The sequence below is a fragment of the Fistularia commersonii genome, chromosome 14 (genome assembly GCF_037954325.1).
Source record: "Fistularia commersonii isolate RoL2024-O1a breed Wild chromosome 14, RoL_Fcom_v1.0, whole genome shotgun sequence".
NCBI classification, from domain to species: Eukaryota; Metazoa; Chordata; class Actinopteri; order Syngnathiformes; family Fistulariidae; genus Fistularia; species Fistularia commersonii.
The window spans coordinates 1,110,824-1,129,504 of record NC_141297.1 but is presented as its reverse complement, the minus strand read 5'-3'; the positions used below and the strand labels follow the sequence as shown (position 1 = coordinate 1,129,504).

The following is an 18,681-nucleotide window of genomic DNA, read 5'->3' as shown; positions in this document are numbered from 1 at the left end:
GTAACTTTCCTGCAGATGAAGTCCTGAATGTATTCCAGCTCACAACCATTCATCCATTGATTATCTCCACCGGGGTCGTAGCCTATCCCAGCTGTGATTGGACGAGAGACGGGGTTCTCCGCGGACCAATCACAGCTCGCCCGTTCACCGACTAGGTAATTCAAGGTCTCTGAACCCAGAGGAACCCCACGCAGAAAGCTAACCAGCTCACAAACACAGAAGATCACACCGCCCGCCCAGCCCAGAAGAAGAAATAACTTTATGATGGAATATTTTTTTAATGCATGAAGACGTATCGATCATCAGAATCAAATCATCTCACGTGGTTCCCGGAGAATCCCGGCTCAACCTCCTCATGTCCAGCTCGTGAGATCTTTATTGTCTGCAATGGATGTATTTTTATGGATATATTTTCAAACCTTTTACAATTACGGAGGCCGCGGTCACAAATCACGTTTTGCAACGTCCACGCAGCAAATATCCCCGGGACGCCGCGGAAGTCGTCGCCTCAGCAGAAAAGCGCTCATTCCTCCGATGCACCGGAATTGTCTTAAAAAAAAAAGAAAGAAATCGCACCTGGCGATAATGCGAGCGTGCTTAATACACGCCGCAACCCCAAAAAACACACCACGGAGCTCAGCAACTAATTACAGCCACTTGGCACCTTCCAGCGGACTTTGTGCCCAGATTATACATTGTTTAACTGAAATGATTGAATTGGACGCGCCCAAATGCAATTAAGGCTCGCGCATGGAGACGTTTTTTTTTTTATTCCAGCGCCGCGACCGTCCTCCGCCTACCTCCTCGCCGAGATTCCCTTTTTCCCCAGCGAACGCCGCCGAATGCGACACTCGCAAGTCACGTAGACCGGGGACCGGTTTTAGGCATGAAAATGTTTCTAGTTAAAGGCGCAGGGGTTCAAATAATGAAAACTTTTGTCAGTTCACAGTATTTGATCTGATTAAACGATTACAATTTGAATTGGGCAATTACTACACTATATACTATACTACAAAAAGGTCTTGTCTTTAAGCGCAGGGTGTTTTGTCTGAATTTGAGGCTCTCCTAGCTCGATTAGCTAGCTGTTCACCGCTAACAATGCATAGCGAGCGCGTAGCTTGTGTATCTGTCGCGATGAACCCGTAACTTTGGTAGGGATCCTGATACAGCGCTCCCTTATGATAGGAATTTAATTTGTTCCAGAAGTGAGCTCACATGTTGATTTTTTTCATATCTTTAAAGATTTTTTCTCCATTTAGAATTTAGAAATTGGTTTCCCCCCTAAAAACAACCCATAAAATAAGGATATTCATTTAGAAAAACCCTGAAAAAAAAGGATATTAATGTAAATGAAAAAAAAGAAAAATCATGCTACTTGTAAACTTGCTTTCTTATTGCCTATGTTGAAAAAAATTTACCCAAAATAATCAAAAAGATATAATTGATTGCACATAAGAGATATGAACGCCACACCGGTTTAACATCCTGGACCAATTTTTTTAATTTTCACGCTCTCATGATCGTTTCATGAATTTTTTTTTTTCATATTTCAAGAATAACATTTGCTGGAATCAGGTTTCCTATCTTTAAAAATTAATTTCCAAAGTGATTCATATCACGAGGGGTCGCTGTATTTTCTTTTAAATGCATCATTTGTACCAAGATGGTCTTCGCGGACCGACGCCAAACGACGTAAACAACTGAGAGCTTGAAAAGTTGAGTAAAACACACATCGCTTTGCATTCCCTAGAATCCTCCCACGCCCGCTACCTTTATCCAGGCGCCCGACGAGGACGCCGGCTCAACACGGCTCCACCCTCGCCGCCACTCTGCTGCGCACATGTCTTTTTTTCTTTTCTTTTTTTTTTTGAGAAAATGAAAGGCGCGGGGCAGAAAGGACGGAGAGAATGCATATGTGCTGATCATTTATATAGCGAGGGAGGGGGCGTTGATGTGATTTATTGTGCGGGAGCACCATGGTCCAGTGAACTTGGAAAATGAGAAGGCAGAGGTGGCCATGATTAGAGGTGTGCCTTGCTGACTACTTTATGAGTGTATTCATATGTGTGTGTGTGTGTGTGTGTGTGTGTGTGTGTGTGTGTGTGTGAGCGCCGTGTAGACGGCTGTGGGAGTCTGTAGCTGGACAGAGGTAGATAAACAAAGAGAGACGCGTGCAGTCGATCATCTTCACTGTCTGGCCAGAACCTATTACTGTTGGTGTGCGCGGCCGGGAGAAGAACAGTTGACTTGTGCGCGCTTGGAGTGTGTGTATGTGTGTGTGCATCAACGTTTTGAGCATATGCACGTGCGCGTTTTCTGTTTGAGTGCATTTGAGGTCCCGTCCTCGGCCCGTGCGTCAGAGACGGAGCGGGTCGCGGAGGGTCGAGGGTCGTCGTATTCAAATAGACCCGCAGAAATTGAGCGCGAGGGACAGCGGCGCCGGCGGGAAGGCTCTGCAAACACGCTCGGCCCGGGAACGTCACACACACACACACACACACACACACACACACACACACATACGCTCCCATTCCTCTCACGACCTTTCAATATTTGTGGCTTCTGAGTCGCAGATTTGGCAAGTCTCTAAGTTGACATGTGAGTGAGAGCGGTTGTGCATCTCTGTGATTGACAGGTCCAGTGCAAGCTCCGCCTCCCGTCCAATCACAGCTGCGATAGATCAATAAGGAGTGAATGAATGAATAAAGCGTGTGTGTGTGTGTGTGTGTGTGTGTGTGTGTACAGATCTCTTTCAGCAGCAACTTTTATACCTTTTCATGTTGTTTTTTGTTTTGCGTAAAGCATACGTGTCCAAAGTCCGGCCCGCGGCCCAAACGCGGCCCGTGTTCAAATTTTTTACAGCCAAAAAAAATCAATAAATCTTTCCGAAAGATTTTTATTTTCCCCACACTGACCTTCTCATGAAAAGAATGCCATTTGTAGTAAAAAAAAAAGAAATATTTCATTTGCATTTAATGGTCTAAAGAATGCGCGTTTTCACCCGATATGACCCTCTTTGCAAAAAGTTTGGACACCCCGACATAAAGTCGCGTCGTCTCTAAAGGTTCTGCCGCCTCGGACGTTCTGCCGGGACGTCCGTGACTTTTCGTCCTCCAGTTCTCAGATTTGCATCCCGGCGTGAAGTCAAGCTGCTTAAGGTGCTGAGATGCTGCTTCTGTGTTCACCCGCCACCGCTGTGCTTTTTGCTCTCTGCACTGTGTGTGAGAAACACTCACACACACACACACACACACACAGTGGAAGGTGTTAGCAGAACTCTGTCCCGTAGTTGGCTGTAAAAAAAACCTGTCGTCATGGTTACGTCCAGGCGACGCGACGCCTGAAATTCGATTCTGATCTGCATGGCCGCCGCCGCCGCCGCCCTCCTCCTCGTCCCTCCATCCGTCCCTCTCTCTTTTTCGACGCCGGCCCCGGGGCCGAGCAGCTGCCGAGCCCTCGGGCTCCAATTAATCCCGCGACGCCCGGCCGTGGTCGTCACGGCGACCAGACAGGGCGCGGGGAGAGATGTGATTCCCAGGTGAAAGGTGGGATAGACTTTCAGATTCGCTCCAGCACACAGATAGAGTTACAGCTCAATTTCACCCCCTCCGCCCTCCTCCGCTCCGGCCGCCGCTGAAATAGGACCAAGGAATCGGTGAAGAGGGAGGAAGAATCCCTTATTCTTCCCTTTTTTTTGTTTTACTGTCCTCTTGACTTGTTTTTTTCTGAACCGCCGCCGCCGTCACTGTGGACGAATGGCGCGTTGAGATGTTTCCCATCGCTCCTCAGCCCGGAAAGCAAAGCTTCCGATTCTCTTTAAAAAAAAAAAAAAAAAAAAAAAAAAAGTGAAGTTACTTTGACCTCTGTGTGTTTCTTCTCTTTTTTTTTTTTTTCCTCCATTTGTTCGTACCGCTTTTTTTTTTTTTTTCGTTTTTTTTTTTTGTGGACAAGGCAAGATTTGTGAATTAATCATAAGCGGTTCAATAGCTGGACTTAGCTGCGCTCCGTCGCCGGGTGGAGGGCGGAGGGGGATCAATAGGGGAAGGTCAGCGGCACGGCGATGGCACCGACCGCCGCCGCGGCGGGGAGACGTCCAGGTGATCCATAAGCTCGGTCTGGCATGAGGAGGACGGGGAGGGCGGGGGTGGCGGCCGTCCTTGATCCGCGTCCTGCAAAAGTCCCGGCTCTCCGTAGAGGACGGCGGACGTCCTCGCCTCGGGGGGACGGCCAGGTGCTCTTGTCCACGACGAGCACGCAGGACGGCAGCCGATTCACATGTAGTGTTTTGATCAGGAAGTGTGTTGAGGTTCCTTCTTCTTGCAGCAAGAAGGTCGTCGGTTGGATTCCTGTCCGTGTTCCCGCCGTGTCCTCAGAATTAGAAAAAACTTTATTTGTCCCCTCAGACACTTTGGGAACACATGGGGAAGCAGCATCAAAACTGCATCAAAAATTTGCACATCAAGAGTACAATTTTAAAAAGAAAAAAATGAGCAAGAAAAAAAAGCATATTTTATTTATATACCGTAGTTTCTGGACTATTGAGCGCACCTCAATACGAGCCGCACCTGCTAGCCGATCGCTATCTCGGGCTTCCTCCTGCGCACTAAAACCGAAAAAGTCGTTTTCTTCGGTGTCAGAGTTGAAGAGACTCGGTCATTTCATCGGTCAAATGTGACGAAGATAAATGTTTTAGCGGCGTGAAGCTCATTAGCCCCCCCAAAAAAATCCATATATTAGCCGCACCATTGTTTAAGTGAAAAAAGTTGCGGCTTATCGTCCGGAAATTACAGTACATATATATATGTATATATATACGTATATATGTACATATATATATGTATGTAGATGGCTATATATATATATATATGTATATATGTGTGTGTGTGTGTATATATATATATATGCATATATGTGTGTATACATATACATATATATGAATATATGTATGTATATATACATATATTTATATATATTTATGTGTATGTATATGTATACATACATATCCATAAATACATATTTATATGTATATATTTATATATGTTTGTGTACATGAATATTTATAAATAAATCACTGCAAATTGTTAGTGCAAAATCACTCTGCATTTATATAAAAAAACATGAGCGTCATTAATGACACTCGGCTGGGGGGGGCTGATCTGCGAGGATCCTTTTTTTTCTGTTTTTAATATTTGAGTGTCATAGAAGCAGGATAGAAGGTCCGAGGGGTTGGACAATTATTTTGGAGCAAACCAAGACGGAGCGCTACAAGCGCTTCTCCGGGTTCCTCGAGGCCGAACGCTTGTATGTCGCCGTCTGGGCCGCGTAGAACTTTAATAAATGAATGATTGACCGATCGATTGAGAATATCAGTTATCTGACCTCTGTTCCTTTCAGGATCTTTCTAAGCCCGGCCTCCCCAAAGCCCTCCCGCTTTCCCGTCATTCTTCCCCAGCTCATATCTGTCGCCGCCGTTCAAACCTTTTAATAAAATAAATGAAGGTATTGAATGTATTGCCGGCGCACCTGTAAAGAACCCCCCCCCCCCCCCCCTCCCCCGAACCCGCTTTTGAAAAATACGTGACCGCACAATTTCCCGAGGTGGAATTCACCGCCGCTTTTGTTTTAAAAAGAAAAACGGAAGTAGGCGGCGGTGACTCATAATGAAATCCCGGCTATTTACTCCCGCCGTCTGCTTTGTCTTTGATTTAATTGCGGCGTTTCCTCACGGTGGGAGATCGCACGCCGCCGGAAACAACGAGAAAATCCTTCCTCGCCGTATTTGCATTGTCGGAGAGGCTCCCCCTGGAGGCGTCACGACACGGCGGCGGCGCCAGACTGGGGCGTACGGGACGTGCGCGGCGTGGACGGGAAGGGGGGTGGGCTTCGTTCCTCCGTTCCTTCGTTCCTTCGTTCCTTCGGCGCCTTTCATTCACGCCGACCTGAGACGGCGGATGATTTGTGGAGATTAACAGAGAGGACGCCAGGCGTGAATCATCCGCCGCCGCGTTTCTATTTACAGGCCAGCATATGCGCACCGGCGGGGGGCTGCGGACGGTGAATCACAGCAAAATGTGACGCGGGAGGAATTTTTTTGGGGGGGAAAAGCCATCAGCCCAACACGTTAAACCTCCATTTTCACACACATTATATCAGGGCACGTCGATGCTAACGCGCTAGCAGAGCGTCAACGTCGCCGCTCGTGCTTCACGCGGGAGAAGTGACGTTGGATTGGATGTGCATAGCATGCTAGCGTGGCGCTAACGGTTCACCGCTGCTCCCCAGCAAGCAGATAACACCCCCCCCCCCCCCTGCAAATCACCCTTCGTCCTCTTTCACAAGGTCTTGTCGGGATGCAGACAATGAGCTGCAGCTACAACTGTAATTTATATTCTTTGTAAATTGTTTCTGATATTTTCCATTCAGATAAGTATGTGTGTGTGTGTGTGTGTGTGTTCCTATCTGACTCCCCTGTCCTAAATTACCTCTCTTGGGGTCCCCCCCCCCTTCAGGAAGGCATTATATAAAGGCATGTTGTCCTCCAGCCGTGGTTGCTGGAGAACCAGTATCTCCCGACGGCTTCTTTTCCGCCCCCTTTTCTTGCCACTGAACGTTATAATGGTCATATCGTGTCACCCTTCCCCTGCAAACCAGAGCCGATGATCTCTAAATGGACCCGTTCCTCGAAGGAATTCTCGGATTGATAAACAGCCGGCTGCGGTTCGCTCACCGACCGCCGTCGGAGGTGTTTGATCTGCGGCCACGGTTGCCGTCGGTGATGTGAAGGCCTTCGCCGGCCTGATTGGTTGGGCGCTACCGGCGGTTAAGGTGATATGAAGTCAGCATGTTGTGGATGGGGCCACCTCCCAGCAAGAAGGTCCCTGATTGGTTCCTCCGTGTTCTTGAAGAACCTCGGGGTTCTCCGGGTTCCTCCCGCCGTCCAAGCATGGCGGGTCACCGCAGACCCTACATGGTCCGGACGCAGGAAGTGAACGGTCGGACGTTCCTGTGTGACACACCAGTGGAGGTCCTCGGTCGTCCAGGTCCTGGTGAATTCTTGTTTGAATCTTCTCGTCGTGGCAACCGGATTTGAATTTCTTCACTTGATGACGTTTCACCCCTCGTGCGGGAGAGGCGGCGAGGAAAGTCCGACAAGAAGTCGCTTGTTTGACACGTGAATGTGTCCCTGTCATAAGCCCCGCCTCCCGCCCAATCACAGCCCGGATAGACTCCTGCCTCCAAGCGCGGTGGAAAATGAATGAATGAATGAATGAACCGATCCGCTTCTCCTCCGTTTAGTCTGTTTAATTAACCGGCCATGAAGAAGGCCGAAGGCTACCGGGAGTGGAGAGGGAGACCTGCCGGCGCCACGGCGACCGGGTTGCCGAGTCCTCATTGGCAGTCGGAGCGGGAGGCGGCCCGCGGCGTCCCGCCACGCAAACATCGGCGGGTGGGGGGGTCCGAGGGGCCCCGAGCCGCACAGACATTGACTCTCAATCCAGAGGCCGCGGCAGATTTACATTTAAAGTAGTTTTTAGAAAAACGTCCCGCTCGCCACTGAAGGGGGGGGGGCTTATCCGCCAGTCATCTGCTGCGCGACGTGATAGCAGATAGCACCTGCAGTGGGGGGGGGGGGGGGTAATTACATTACACCTCCGCTCCACGCCAGATGTGTTTCCCAACACGTATGACCCGTGTTTTAGCCGTGATCGACAGCACGGCTAACAACCGCCAGCTAACCGCCGTGCTATCGACACCCCCCGCCCCTCGGCTAGTAATATGATCCCCGGACGGGGCAGCGGGGTTACCTGGAACCTTTAGTGTGTGTGTGTGTGTGTGTGTGTGTGTGTGAGAGCTCAAGGGCATATTTGTGCCTCATATTTACACTTAATAGCGTGTGTGTGACGCCGGATGCAGGTGTGTGTGTTTGGTTGTTGACACAGTGGGTTGAGGGCTGTGATGGCTGAAGGCTCTGATGGGCAATTGAGAACAGCAGGTGTCGCCTCCCTCCCGAGCCACTTCAGGCCCTAACCAGCTCGCCGACCCCCTCCTCCTCCATCCTCCTCTTCCTCTCCGCCGTCTCTCCTCCCCTCCCGGCCTGCTGGAGAGGAAAAACAGCATGTATGGTATTAATCAAACCCGGGGCATCATGGGGAATGAGGCGGGGTGGAGGGGAGCGCTAGCGCCTAGCTATTACCGCTACACCGGTTCACCAAGACAGAAATATTTCATTCCCCTCTGACAAGAATACATCCGCCGCTACAGAGTTCCTCCCAATTATAAGCCGCCGCAGCCATTAAAGCGCCGCACGCTTGTCTCACACCCGAGCGGGCTCCCGCGTCGCACGCAAAAGAACTTATTTTGTCTCGGCGGCGGCGGCGGCGGCGGCGAAAGTGCAACGCGTCTGAGGTCGCTCTACATTCGCCTCAATCTGAACCGTCGCCTATCGGACGTGGAGACACCGGAGCCCGTGAGCGCCGGGCTCTCCGGCTCCAGCCTTGTATTACCCATGCCGAACACGTCTCACACACACACACACACACACACTCCCCCTGACTTTTTCAAATGAGCAAATCTGATTGAGAAAATGCCATTACCTGGGTAAATGAATGAATCCTAAAGGAGCGGACAGCGCCCGACGCCACCCTTAGGGTAAAGCCCATTATCGCGGCAAAAGGTGGAGAGCGGCGGCGCCTGTGCACACTTTGTCACCCCCCCCCCCCGTCATATTTCCATATTAATCTGCCGCATTTAGGCATCTGAGACAGAAGGCCTCCTGTCACGCTTTGCTTTGATAACGCAGCATTTAGCTTTTCCCCTCATGTATAAATATGTATCGTTCCGATAAGATTAATTGAAAGCATACAGCGGCGGTAGGTGAGTGGAAGGCGGCGTCCGGCCTCCGCTCCGGCTCTTCGATGGAAAACGCCGGCCGCCCGACAGGAACGGCGGCGCCAATACGCCGATAAACGGCGGCGTGGAGCCTCTGACACCGGGAGCCTCACCCCAATTTCCAGTTCTCCGGAGGAGATCAGATACCCCCCCCGGCCTCCTCTGGCCCCGACGTCATTTGATTTTTCCGCCTTATCTCGTCGGCGCCCATCTTTTTGGCGGGTGGCGGGGCACATTTTTTGGTGTCTCCTAAAAGGCGAAACCCAACCAGCGTCCTTCAAGTGACCTTGCAGATGCAAATCAATAGGAGTGCACGTCAGGACGCGGCATCATTATTATTATTATCGTGGCAAATATTTCTGTCTGTGCTGAGCGGCAAAGCAGGGAGGGGAAGCAGGAGGAGACGGGGACGTTCCCCCGGCGTACGCCTCCGAAGTTGACTGACGGAGCGTCGGGGAGCGGCGGCGAGCGTCAGGGAGCGTCAGGGAGCGTCAGGGAGCGAGCGCGGCGGCGTCTGAGTGGCGTCTGTCATTAGGAGGTGCTGTCAGGGGCCACAGAGGGGGGACTGCCGGGACCCCACCTCCCCTCTCTTCTCCTCCCTCAACGCCGGCCCCTGAGATCGGGCCAAGGAGATGATTGATGAGTGATACCAAGATAAACATGCGCGGCGGTCCCCACAGGCGGCGTGCGCGAGATGATGCATGCGGCGTTATAAATAAACCTTTTGAGAAGAACGATAAAAATAACAACGCGGAACAAGCCTTGGGTTTTGGATGTGGTTACCGAAATCAAACCCGCCTTTTGTTCTTTTCTTTGATGACATTTCCCTGCTTTTCCCACTTTGGAATTCCTCTTTGCGATGCTAGCTACCGCGGCCGTGCTAGCGGGGCTAACCCCAGAGCAGATTGTTGTGCGGAGTGTGTGTAAAAGCACGGAGACGTTCGCGCTCACTCACACAAGAATGACATCGAACCGGTCGCTAATTGTCGAGAAAGTCATAAATGTTTGATGTTACACTTTGCGTTAATGTCTAACGCCGGGCGCCAAATGCCCGTGTTACAAATTGGAGTGGAAAGGCAGATTATCATCAAATACTTACATTATATCATTACCAGCCCCCAGGCCGTGGTCTGCTGTGTGTGTGTGTGTGTGTGTGTGTGTGTGTGTGTGTGTGTGTGTGTGTGTCGGGGGGGGGTTGAATTATGAATGGAGTGTGAGGGTGAACCCCCCCCCCCCCCCCCCCCCCCCTCCCTCGGGGGACCTCCCAACACCGCAACTCATTTAAGTTGGATGAATGGGAGATAAAGGAGCCGGTCTGGCCTTCATGTAATTTACTCTGCGAGGAGGGGTGTCTCACACACACACACACACACACACACACACACGGCATCAGTTTAGGGGCACCGTCCATGATGCATTATCTGCAAAGCCGTGTGTTTGCCTTAAACTTCCCCTCACATGGTCTTCCTGTCCTCTTCCAGGCCGCAGAATGGGTCGATGATATTGTACAACAGGAAGAAGGTGAAGTACAGAAAGGATGGCTACTGCTGGAAGAAGAGGAAAGACGGCAAGACCACGCGGGAGGATCACATGAAGTTGAAAGTGCAGGGGGTCGAGGTGAGTGTGTGAACGTGGCTTTGCGTTATCGCCCCCCCCCCCCTTCCCTTCCCTTCCCGACCCGCCGGCTGCAATGGAGACGGTGTCATGCTGCAGGTCTCCAAGGAGCCTCGGCGGGAAACAATGCGGCACAACAATAGTTTTCCCCGGGAAAGCGTCGGAGTGGAACCGATTGTTTGTACCTTATTAAAGCCCTGGATGTTGCCTCTGCTCCGGAGAGCCTACATTAATCTTGCCGGTTCAAAGCGGCTCCCTCGCTCCCTTCTACCGCCGATTCCTTGGCTGTCCCGCGGCTTAATTTAGCTAAATCTGAGTCAGCGTCACGTGACGCCGGCATCGGAGGGTCGGGGGGGGGGGAAGAGGGAAGGGGGGGTGTTTATCAGCAGCCTCACACGTATGACTCGACGAGGCCGCCCTCGCTTTCGGTCGGCCTGAAAGTATGGCGGCCCGTCTCTTCTGCCGAAAAATAAAACAAATCACCGGCAGCAGAGCGATAAAAGGTGAGGGTGTGTGTGTCGGGGCGCTGACATGACGCACACACACCTTTGGGATCGTGTTGTTTGTGTCACGCGGCGTGACAAAGACAAAGCGGCGGCTCCCCCGGCGGGGATTCTGCTCGCCGACCAGATATTTGTCACTCCCGGAACCCGGCTCGGTGTCGTCCCTCGGCCCTGCCGACGCCCGATAACCCCTTCGGGATCGACGCGCCGGAGCGCTAAATGCTACTTCATGCCGTTTGGCGTTTGCTCGGCTAACCCTCGCGTTCTTGCTTCGACATAAACGCCGTGCGTGGACTCTGCGCCGCTATGAGATGTAGAAAGAAAATCCCAAAGCACGTGGGGATTGTGTTTTTTGCTGTTTGACGCGGGTTATTGTGAATCACGTCACGGCCGCTGATTGCACAGCTGGCCTCTTGTTTCCGCCGTCCTTCCTTTTACAATCATAAAGCCAGCTGTCCCCCCCCCCCCCCCATAACATTAACAATATAAACTAGCTTGAAAAAAAAAAAGGCGCAGCATTTGGGCGTCAACGTTATTATTTTTCAAATGTCCAATTGTCCCCGCTGTCTGCTTTTATTAGCGGATTGTGCTTTTAATCCGCCGTTAAACGCACGCCGTCGACGACAATCAGCAGAATGGATTCCAGCTAGTTCGCCGCCAGATGCCTCCGAGCGGAGGAAGGGCGCTAATTCAGATGTGCGGCGTTGACGCGCGGGTCGGGATCGGAGGACACGACGATTGCTCTTTATTTGCGACCCTTTTTCTGTAGATTACATTCTTAGAATTGTATAATATTGTAATAGTATTTCCTCCTCTTACATCCTGATGTACTTGTATTTGCACAAACGCTCATCAGCTGGGAATTAGCACGTATTAGCTAAAGCTCCATCTGGGCTGTTAGCATCATATATGGTCGCCGCAGGAAGCGATGGTTCTCGCAAAACCCCCGCATTGCAAAACAAACACGATCACTTCCTTAAGTTGGTTTTTGCGCAATGTGCAGGAAGCGGTGCATTCAGGGGACGCCGGGACGGGGCAGCGCCTGATTCCCCGCCTCGCTGGCTAGCGTGGCGCCCGCGGCGGACATGCTAATTGATGCTTCTTTTACAGCAACACAAACCACACACACACACATGTTACCGCGTGGCGTGATTTTGCACCACAACGCCGATTGATACCTTCAGTCACGACCCGTCGGCACACCTGTCCCTTTAAGGCGGACGGATAAAGGCGTTCCAGCGCCGCTGTAATGGGATCCGTGCGTCCGTGTTTGCAGTAAGCACATCCAAATGAGTTGACCTTTGACCCCCGCCAGGGGAAATCATAGCCCGGGGGCCGGGCAGCTCGTTTCTGCTTACGGCTCTGTCTGCCGGATGAAAAGCGAGATCCATTTCATGCATAATTCATATCGCCGGCCGTGAAGTCCCTCGCTTTAAAGAGTCGGCGCGGCGTGTCGGTCGGATTGTGCGGGCCGGCCGGGAGGACGGTCGCCGCGTTTGCTCTGGGCGGGGGATGTTTGCGTGAGTGAGGGGCCTTGCGGGGGATGTCGGCGGCGCCGTGCTGTCCTGTTTGCTTTGCGGCGCCGGCTCAGCAGCCCGTGGAAACCAACCTACTCCACCAACTTTTCCTCTTTCCCGTGTCTCTCCACGGGCGTTTTAATTCTAAATGTTTTACTCCTTCACCTCTCCTTCTCCTGACTGTCCTCCCCACCTCCACCTCCTCCTCCTCCCTTCGCTGCCCTCAAAGTCCACCGTCCAGACGGACAGAACCTTGAGCTGAGCGGTAATGCTCCCTGTTCCCTAAAATTGGAGCGCGGGGCATGTTGCAGCATTAGCGCTTAACAGGCCGTGAAATAGCAGCCTGCCTTCCTGACGTCTCCCCATCACTCCAGGTGAGTTGGCCAGACGGCTGGATAAATGAGCGCCCCCCCCCCCCCCCCCCCCCCCAACCCTCCAACCCCCTTCCGTTGCCCCCCCCCCCCCCCCCCCGGCACCTAGCGTGCATTCGGGGCAGCCGAGGAGAGATGTCCGTCAGTGATTACCTCGGCGCCCCCTGCTAGCGCTTGTTTCGCCGGCTCCTCGGATGCAACCCATCCTCCGTCCGTGTCCCGCGGCCGTCCACGCCGGCGGCCCCTCGCTTTCGTCCGGCTGCAGGAGGAACCCCCACCCCCACCCCTCCCAACCCCCGACCTTCCCTGACGTCAGCCTCCCGCAGAGCGAAGCTCTAGCATCCCCTGGCTTCTCGCCGGGAAACAGCACACATTTCAAAAAGTCCGCTCCGCTTCAAAACTTCTGCTCAGCTCTCGCCGTCACCGCTGATTAGTTGTTAATGCTCCCCCCTCTTCCCCCCCCCCCACCCCCGCGCCTCCATACCGTCCATACCCCCACCATTATTCCAAAGCTTTAATAAACTCCCTCAAATGTAGATCGATTTTCTCTTAAGTGAAGGTGGCAGTGCCTCTGACTTATTTCATTACCGCGGGCTAATTATACCAATTGAAATGAGCTTCTCTTCCCTAGGTGTGCCCCCCTCGCCCCGACTCTCGCTCCCCAGACTTTATTGTCAATACAGTCCTTACCTCTGGTCCCCCGTCACCCCGCCGCCACCCTAAACAATCAGCCGGCGTGTCTTTTAGCCCCGGTGACTTGTCGCCTTGGCGTCGGATCCGCCCTAATGTGTGATTCCAACTGTGCAGCCGTGCAATGAAGGGCGCTAATGGAGCGTGCTGGTGGCTCAATCGCCTGCGCTCATTGATAATAATGAAGACAAATGTCAAAACATTAGTCGCTAATGTCGCGACGGCGGAGACGCTAGCGGGGATGCTACGCTCGCGGGAGCGCGTGACCTTCACAGCGTCCGGCTGCCTTTTGTTTGTCGTCGGATGCGTCGAAATCAAACGTCCGGGGTTTTTTTTTTTTTCTTCGTTTCCAACTTTCACCCTGGGTTTTTTTTTTTTTTTTTTTTTTTTTTTCCTCCGTTAGCCGCGAAAATTGCACTTCGCCTCCGGAGGCGGGGTGGCGGTAAATTGTAATCAAGCCAGCTGTGCCCCTCCTCCACCTCGCGATGGCGATTGAGTTGTTTTGCGCGTCCTCGTGTTATTCCGGCGGCGCCGGTAGCGCTGATTTACAGACGCGGCAGCTGATGTGGCCAGATTGCTCGGCCAGATGTGCGAGGGCGCTAAAAACAAACACCCCCCCCCCTCCGCCTCCTCGTCTCGGAGGGGGGAGGTGACGCGCCCGCTCCTCCAAGTCAACTGTGAAATTAAGATTAGATTACCGACACAGGTATTACCCGAAAAGCAAGTTCGCGTCCTCCATGTTTATTCAAACTTCTAAGCTGTTTGCGAGGCGGCGTTCAGTCGGTCGGCTCTGAAAAGACACAAAATCGATTCCGGCTTCCCATTGTCTTCTCGCTCCTCCTCCGGATCGCTGCTTTGTTATTCGCTCCTATCTTATTCTCGCCTTGGAGCTCGCTCGCGCCGCCGACTCTTCCTCCTTGAATTGCCTTACGGGCGCCGCGGTTAAAGCCGACCCGCGCGTGTTGTTTGAAAGGACGGTTGCCATGGTGATAACTCCTAACTTTCACCCAAGGTAATAATCGGTGCGTATTTGCAGAGACACGGGGAGAGCGTGATTCAGTCACCAGAGGTCTGCAAAATAACGCCGGTCAATAAGGGGTAAACATAAATAGGTGGGCCGGAGCGGCGGCGGCGGCGGCTAGCTCCTGCTGCTCACAGCCAGAAGATCCCTGGTCGCCATGTTCTCCAGGTTCCTCCGCTGGGTTCTCCAGGTTCCTCCCGCAGGCCAAACACGTGCAGGAGGTTCACCGGAGACCCCGAATGAGAGGATGAACGGTTTCATGTATCCATGCGAGCTGAATGGCTGACGGGTTGGATAGGCTCCGCCCCCTCCTGGATAAGCAGCACAGATGAATGAATAAATGAATGGATTTTGGAATGATTTGCCATTTTTGGTGTCAAACCAGGTATGCGGTACTCATATGCAGCGACATTGAAATGAGGTTTTCCTTGTGGGGCTTCAAATCAGTGCGAATCGAATATTCAAGATTTGAAAGGTTTCTTATCAAATATAAGGTGTAGAAACATGTTTCCCTGTACAGTGGAATTATATGTACTGATGATTTCTGACGGTAAATATGATTATCGATATGAATATGATTGTTTTTTTTGGTTTTTTTTTGTGCCAGTGAGGCGAAGAAAACTACCGTCGGAAAAACAAAAAAAAATAAACTTTTTTTATCAACTTAAAATAAATGGGAAAAAAAAAACCTCGAAGGCCACTCTGAGGATGAATCTCCCTCCAAGGACGAGCAGCAGGGTCGTAAAACAACGTAGTAAAACAAACTGGGGGTTCGGATTCGTCGGTGGGGTGGGGGGGGCTCAGAGTTAAGGGCATTAAAAATCACTTACTTTCCTGGGGGCCGGTCGCTTTTGAATGTTTTTCCTTTAAATCCTCCTCTCTGTGTTATAATTGTGTTACAATAAACAAAAGATAAATGAAAGAATTCACATTCCATACAAATGAGATTGGAATCAAGGCCATTTGTCCACCCATGGTGAGGAGCTAATGGAGGCGGACATAATCTTTAATTATTGGGATATATTTTTTTTTTTTTTTTTAGATTCAGAGCCGCGGAATAAAGCGACGGTCCCGTCGCCGGCGTAATGGTTTAATGAGGGTTGTTATGTTTTATTAGCAACCGAGCTAAAGCGTCCAGACGAGAGAGCGTCCACCTCACCCCCCCCGCGGAATCCCCTGCCGTCCCGCCGTGATTATATTTTTCTCGCCGCTCGGCCTTTGACCGCTCGACCCCGGCGATCGGCCGCTCCGGTCCGCCGGCCGGACTTTGAGCGGCTAATTCCGGAAAGGTCGCGGCGGAGAGCAAACGCATAAGGGGCCTGTCAGAAAAATAAATAAAAAATAGTCGCGCGTTATCGACAGCTCCCGTAATTTAATTTACCTGGCCGTGACACATGGCGCGGCGCCGTCCTGCTGAGGCGCCGCCGCAGGGGACGCAGACTTTATCCAGAAGGTCACCGAAGTGAGATCCACGGGAGGACAGACCGCGGGGATTTTTCTACTTTTATTGCCAAACTTAGCGGTTTAGCGAGAAAATCCGTGCACGATTTGTCTCTGTTAGCGCAGAGATGTTTGTGCGTCTTTACGAAGGAGTGTACGGTCTCGACGGGATCCGTGGATGACAGAACGAATGCTGGAATCTGTATGTGACGTATAAATGGGTGAACGGTTGTTTTTTATGACAGGGCTGATCCTTGTGTACGGCGTGCAAACATGCGAATGGCTGTGCGTCTATTCGAGGTTGGAATAAGAGAGTGAGTGGTTCTACGTGTCCATATGACGTTTGAATTTTAGGGTGAATGGTTGTATCGCTCCGTATCGAAGTCCAAAGTCAGATTTATCCTCCCATTTCTCCACTTGTGGCAACACACGGGACATGAAATGAACAAAATAGTAATAGAGTGCACATTAACAGGAAAGTGCACAATAAACAAACATTAAATTTTAAAGCATAAAGTACCGAGGTGAAAGGAGGGCAGAGATGAACAGCATAAAAACCTAAAATGTATAAATTTATGTCATCTGAATTTGGATCGAGATAAGATAAGATAAGATCAGATCAGATCAGATCAGATCAGATAAGATAAGATTAGATAAATTTTATCTATTTTTCTTTATAACTTTATTATTATTGCCTATCTGTATATTTTATATATGTTGTGTATTTTGTACAGTTTTACATTTGTATTGTCCAGATAAGATAAGATAAGATAAGATAAGATAAGATAAGATAAGATAAGATAAGATTAGATAAACTTTATTTATTTATCTTTATAACTTTATTATTATTGCCTATCTGTATATTTTATATATGTTGTCTATTGTGTACAGTTTTATATTTGTATTGTCCAGGACTACAGATGGAAATTAGCTATGAGCTATAAGGAAAAATTCTTTTGTCACTGCAGTGTGACAGTTATAGTATCAATAAATATGAATATAGATATAAGTCGACATCCACAGATAAATAGACTGCAGAAAGAACAACAACAACAAGGAAAAAAAAAACAGTAAGGGTTTCTTTCACTTGTTTACTACAAAAAAAAGTTGATACGTGAAATCGTGCAATAGCAGGGGAGGAAATGACGTGGATTTAAAGGCATGAAAAAGTCTGCGTTTATATAGAATACAGTAGCAGCCGTGCAAAAATAACAAAATGCAAAAATAGCGCAATATGTCGTCAGCATAAGCGACGTGGCCCGTGAGTGGCAGAACCAACGGTGGAATCTCCACATGGCGTGAATGAGAGGGTGACTAGATAATGAACGAGCGAATCGAAAAAACAATGGAGAAGAATCATGGAGCATAAAAAAAAAAAAAAGGAGGAAACGGAGAGTGTGAGTTTTGTTTGCGGGGGAGGGAGGGGTCCCCTGCTTCACACGTCACTCATCTTTATTATTACTGAAGAGGTGCACCAAATCAAATGAGCTTGTCAGGGTTTGATGTATGGTACCGTCCTGGGATTGGGATTGCAGAACCAACAGCAGGTGAAGGAAGCCGGCGAGCAGAAGCTCCCGACGCCGGGAAACCCACCCTTCTCCCTTCCCCGCTTGACAGTGATGGAGTTTCCCGTGAATGGAAAACACCGGTCTGGATTCCGAGTCAAGGAGAAACTTTTTTTTTTTCTTAACCGAGGCCAAGAAGCAAAGCGTGCGCTGTAATACCGGGGGGGGGGGGGTGAAGAAAAAAAAAAAAACGTTGTCCGTCTAATCAATCAGAAGGTTAGCGGTTTGATCCCCTGTCTCAGAGGGTGTCCTTGAGCAAGGCGCCCAGCTTCTAATTGCCCCTAATGAGCTGCCTGTCACGGGTGTGAACCTCCTCCCCGGCGCCGTATGAATGTCAATTTTCCATTTCCTTTGCCTGCAAAAGCTGGCCGATATGAAAGCTCCGCACGAAAGGCTTCAAAGCCGGGCCTCCGAAGGAAAACAAAAGTGTTCCTCCGTCCGTCCTCCTCTCATCTCTCTTTTATCAGGCGGCGAACGCGCCGGCCTATCCCTGTTTAATGAGCTGGTTCTGGCGTATCTCAGGTGGTATCTGCAGGCCGGCGTCCGGGGGTCAGCCCAGATCCGGGTATTGATCGGAAACATCGCGCTTTTAAGTGATTCCAAACCCCGACGATAGATAATGTGTGATGTTTCTCAGGTTCCTCTCACGGGGAGAGTCCACGGCAGCTTTCAGACAGAACCTTCCAGCTCCATTTCCTTTCCAGGAAGTAGCCTCCTCCAGGGGGAGCCTTTTAGCTTAGCATCCCCCAAGTTAGCGAGGGACCACAGCTTCAGCTCTGCCCTCACGGACGACCTAGAGGTGGAAGCTGCCGCAGCCTCCGTGGAATAATAACCGTGGACCGTCAGATGGACCCCGCTAGCCGTTAGCCAACTCTGCACTCCAAAATGTAGATGTTCCTCAGCGCGCCCTGGAAACCCCTCTGAGGCTTAGCAGGCCAGAAGAGCCCGGACCTCTTCATCTCACCGTATCTCTGCACTTTTTGACCAAAGAAAACATCTGGCCGGGAGAGCTTTAAAAAAATGGTGGTCTGTGCTCTGCAAGAAGTATCTGGCGATGGGTATGGCTTATTA

At 50.8% G+C, this 18,681-nt stretch overlaps 1 protein-coding gene across 1 annotated transcript in view; it reads left to right on the top strand.

Moving 5' to 3' along the window:
- Window positions 1-18,681, top strand: part of camta1a (calmodulin binding transcription activator 1a) — a 323,754-nt gene that overhangs the window by 190,444 nt on the left and 114,629 nt on the right. The window contains exon 5 of the mRNA XM_086160089.1: window positions 10,371-10,506. Coding sequence (XP_086016215.1) covers window positions 10,371-10,506 — 136 coding nt within the window. The remainder of the gene's footprint in view (window positions 1-10,370; window positions 10,507-18,681) is intronic.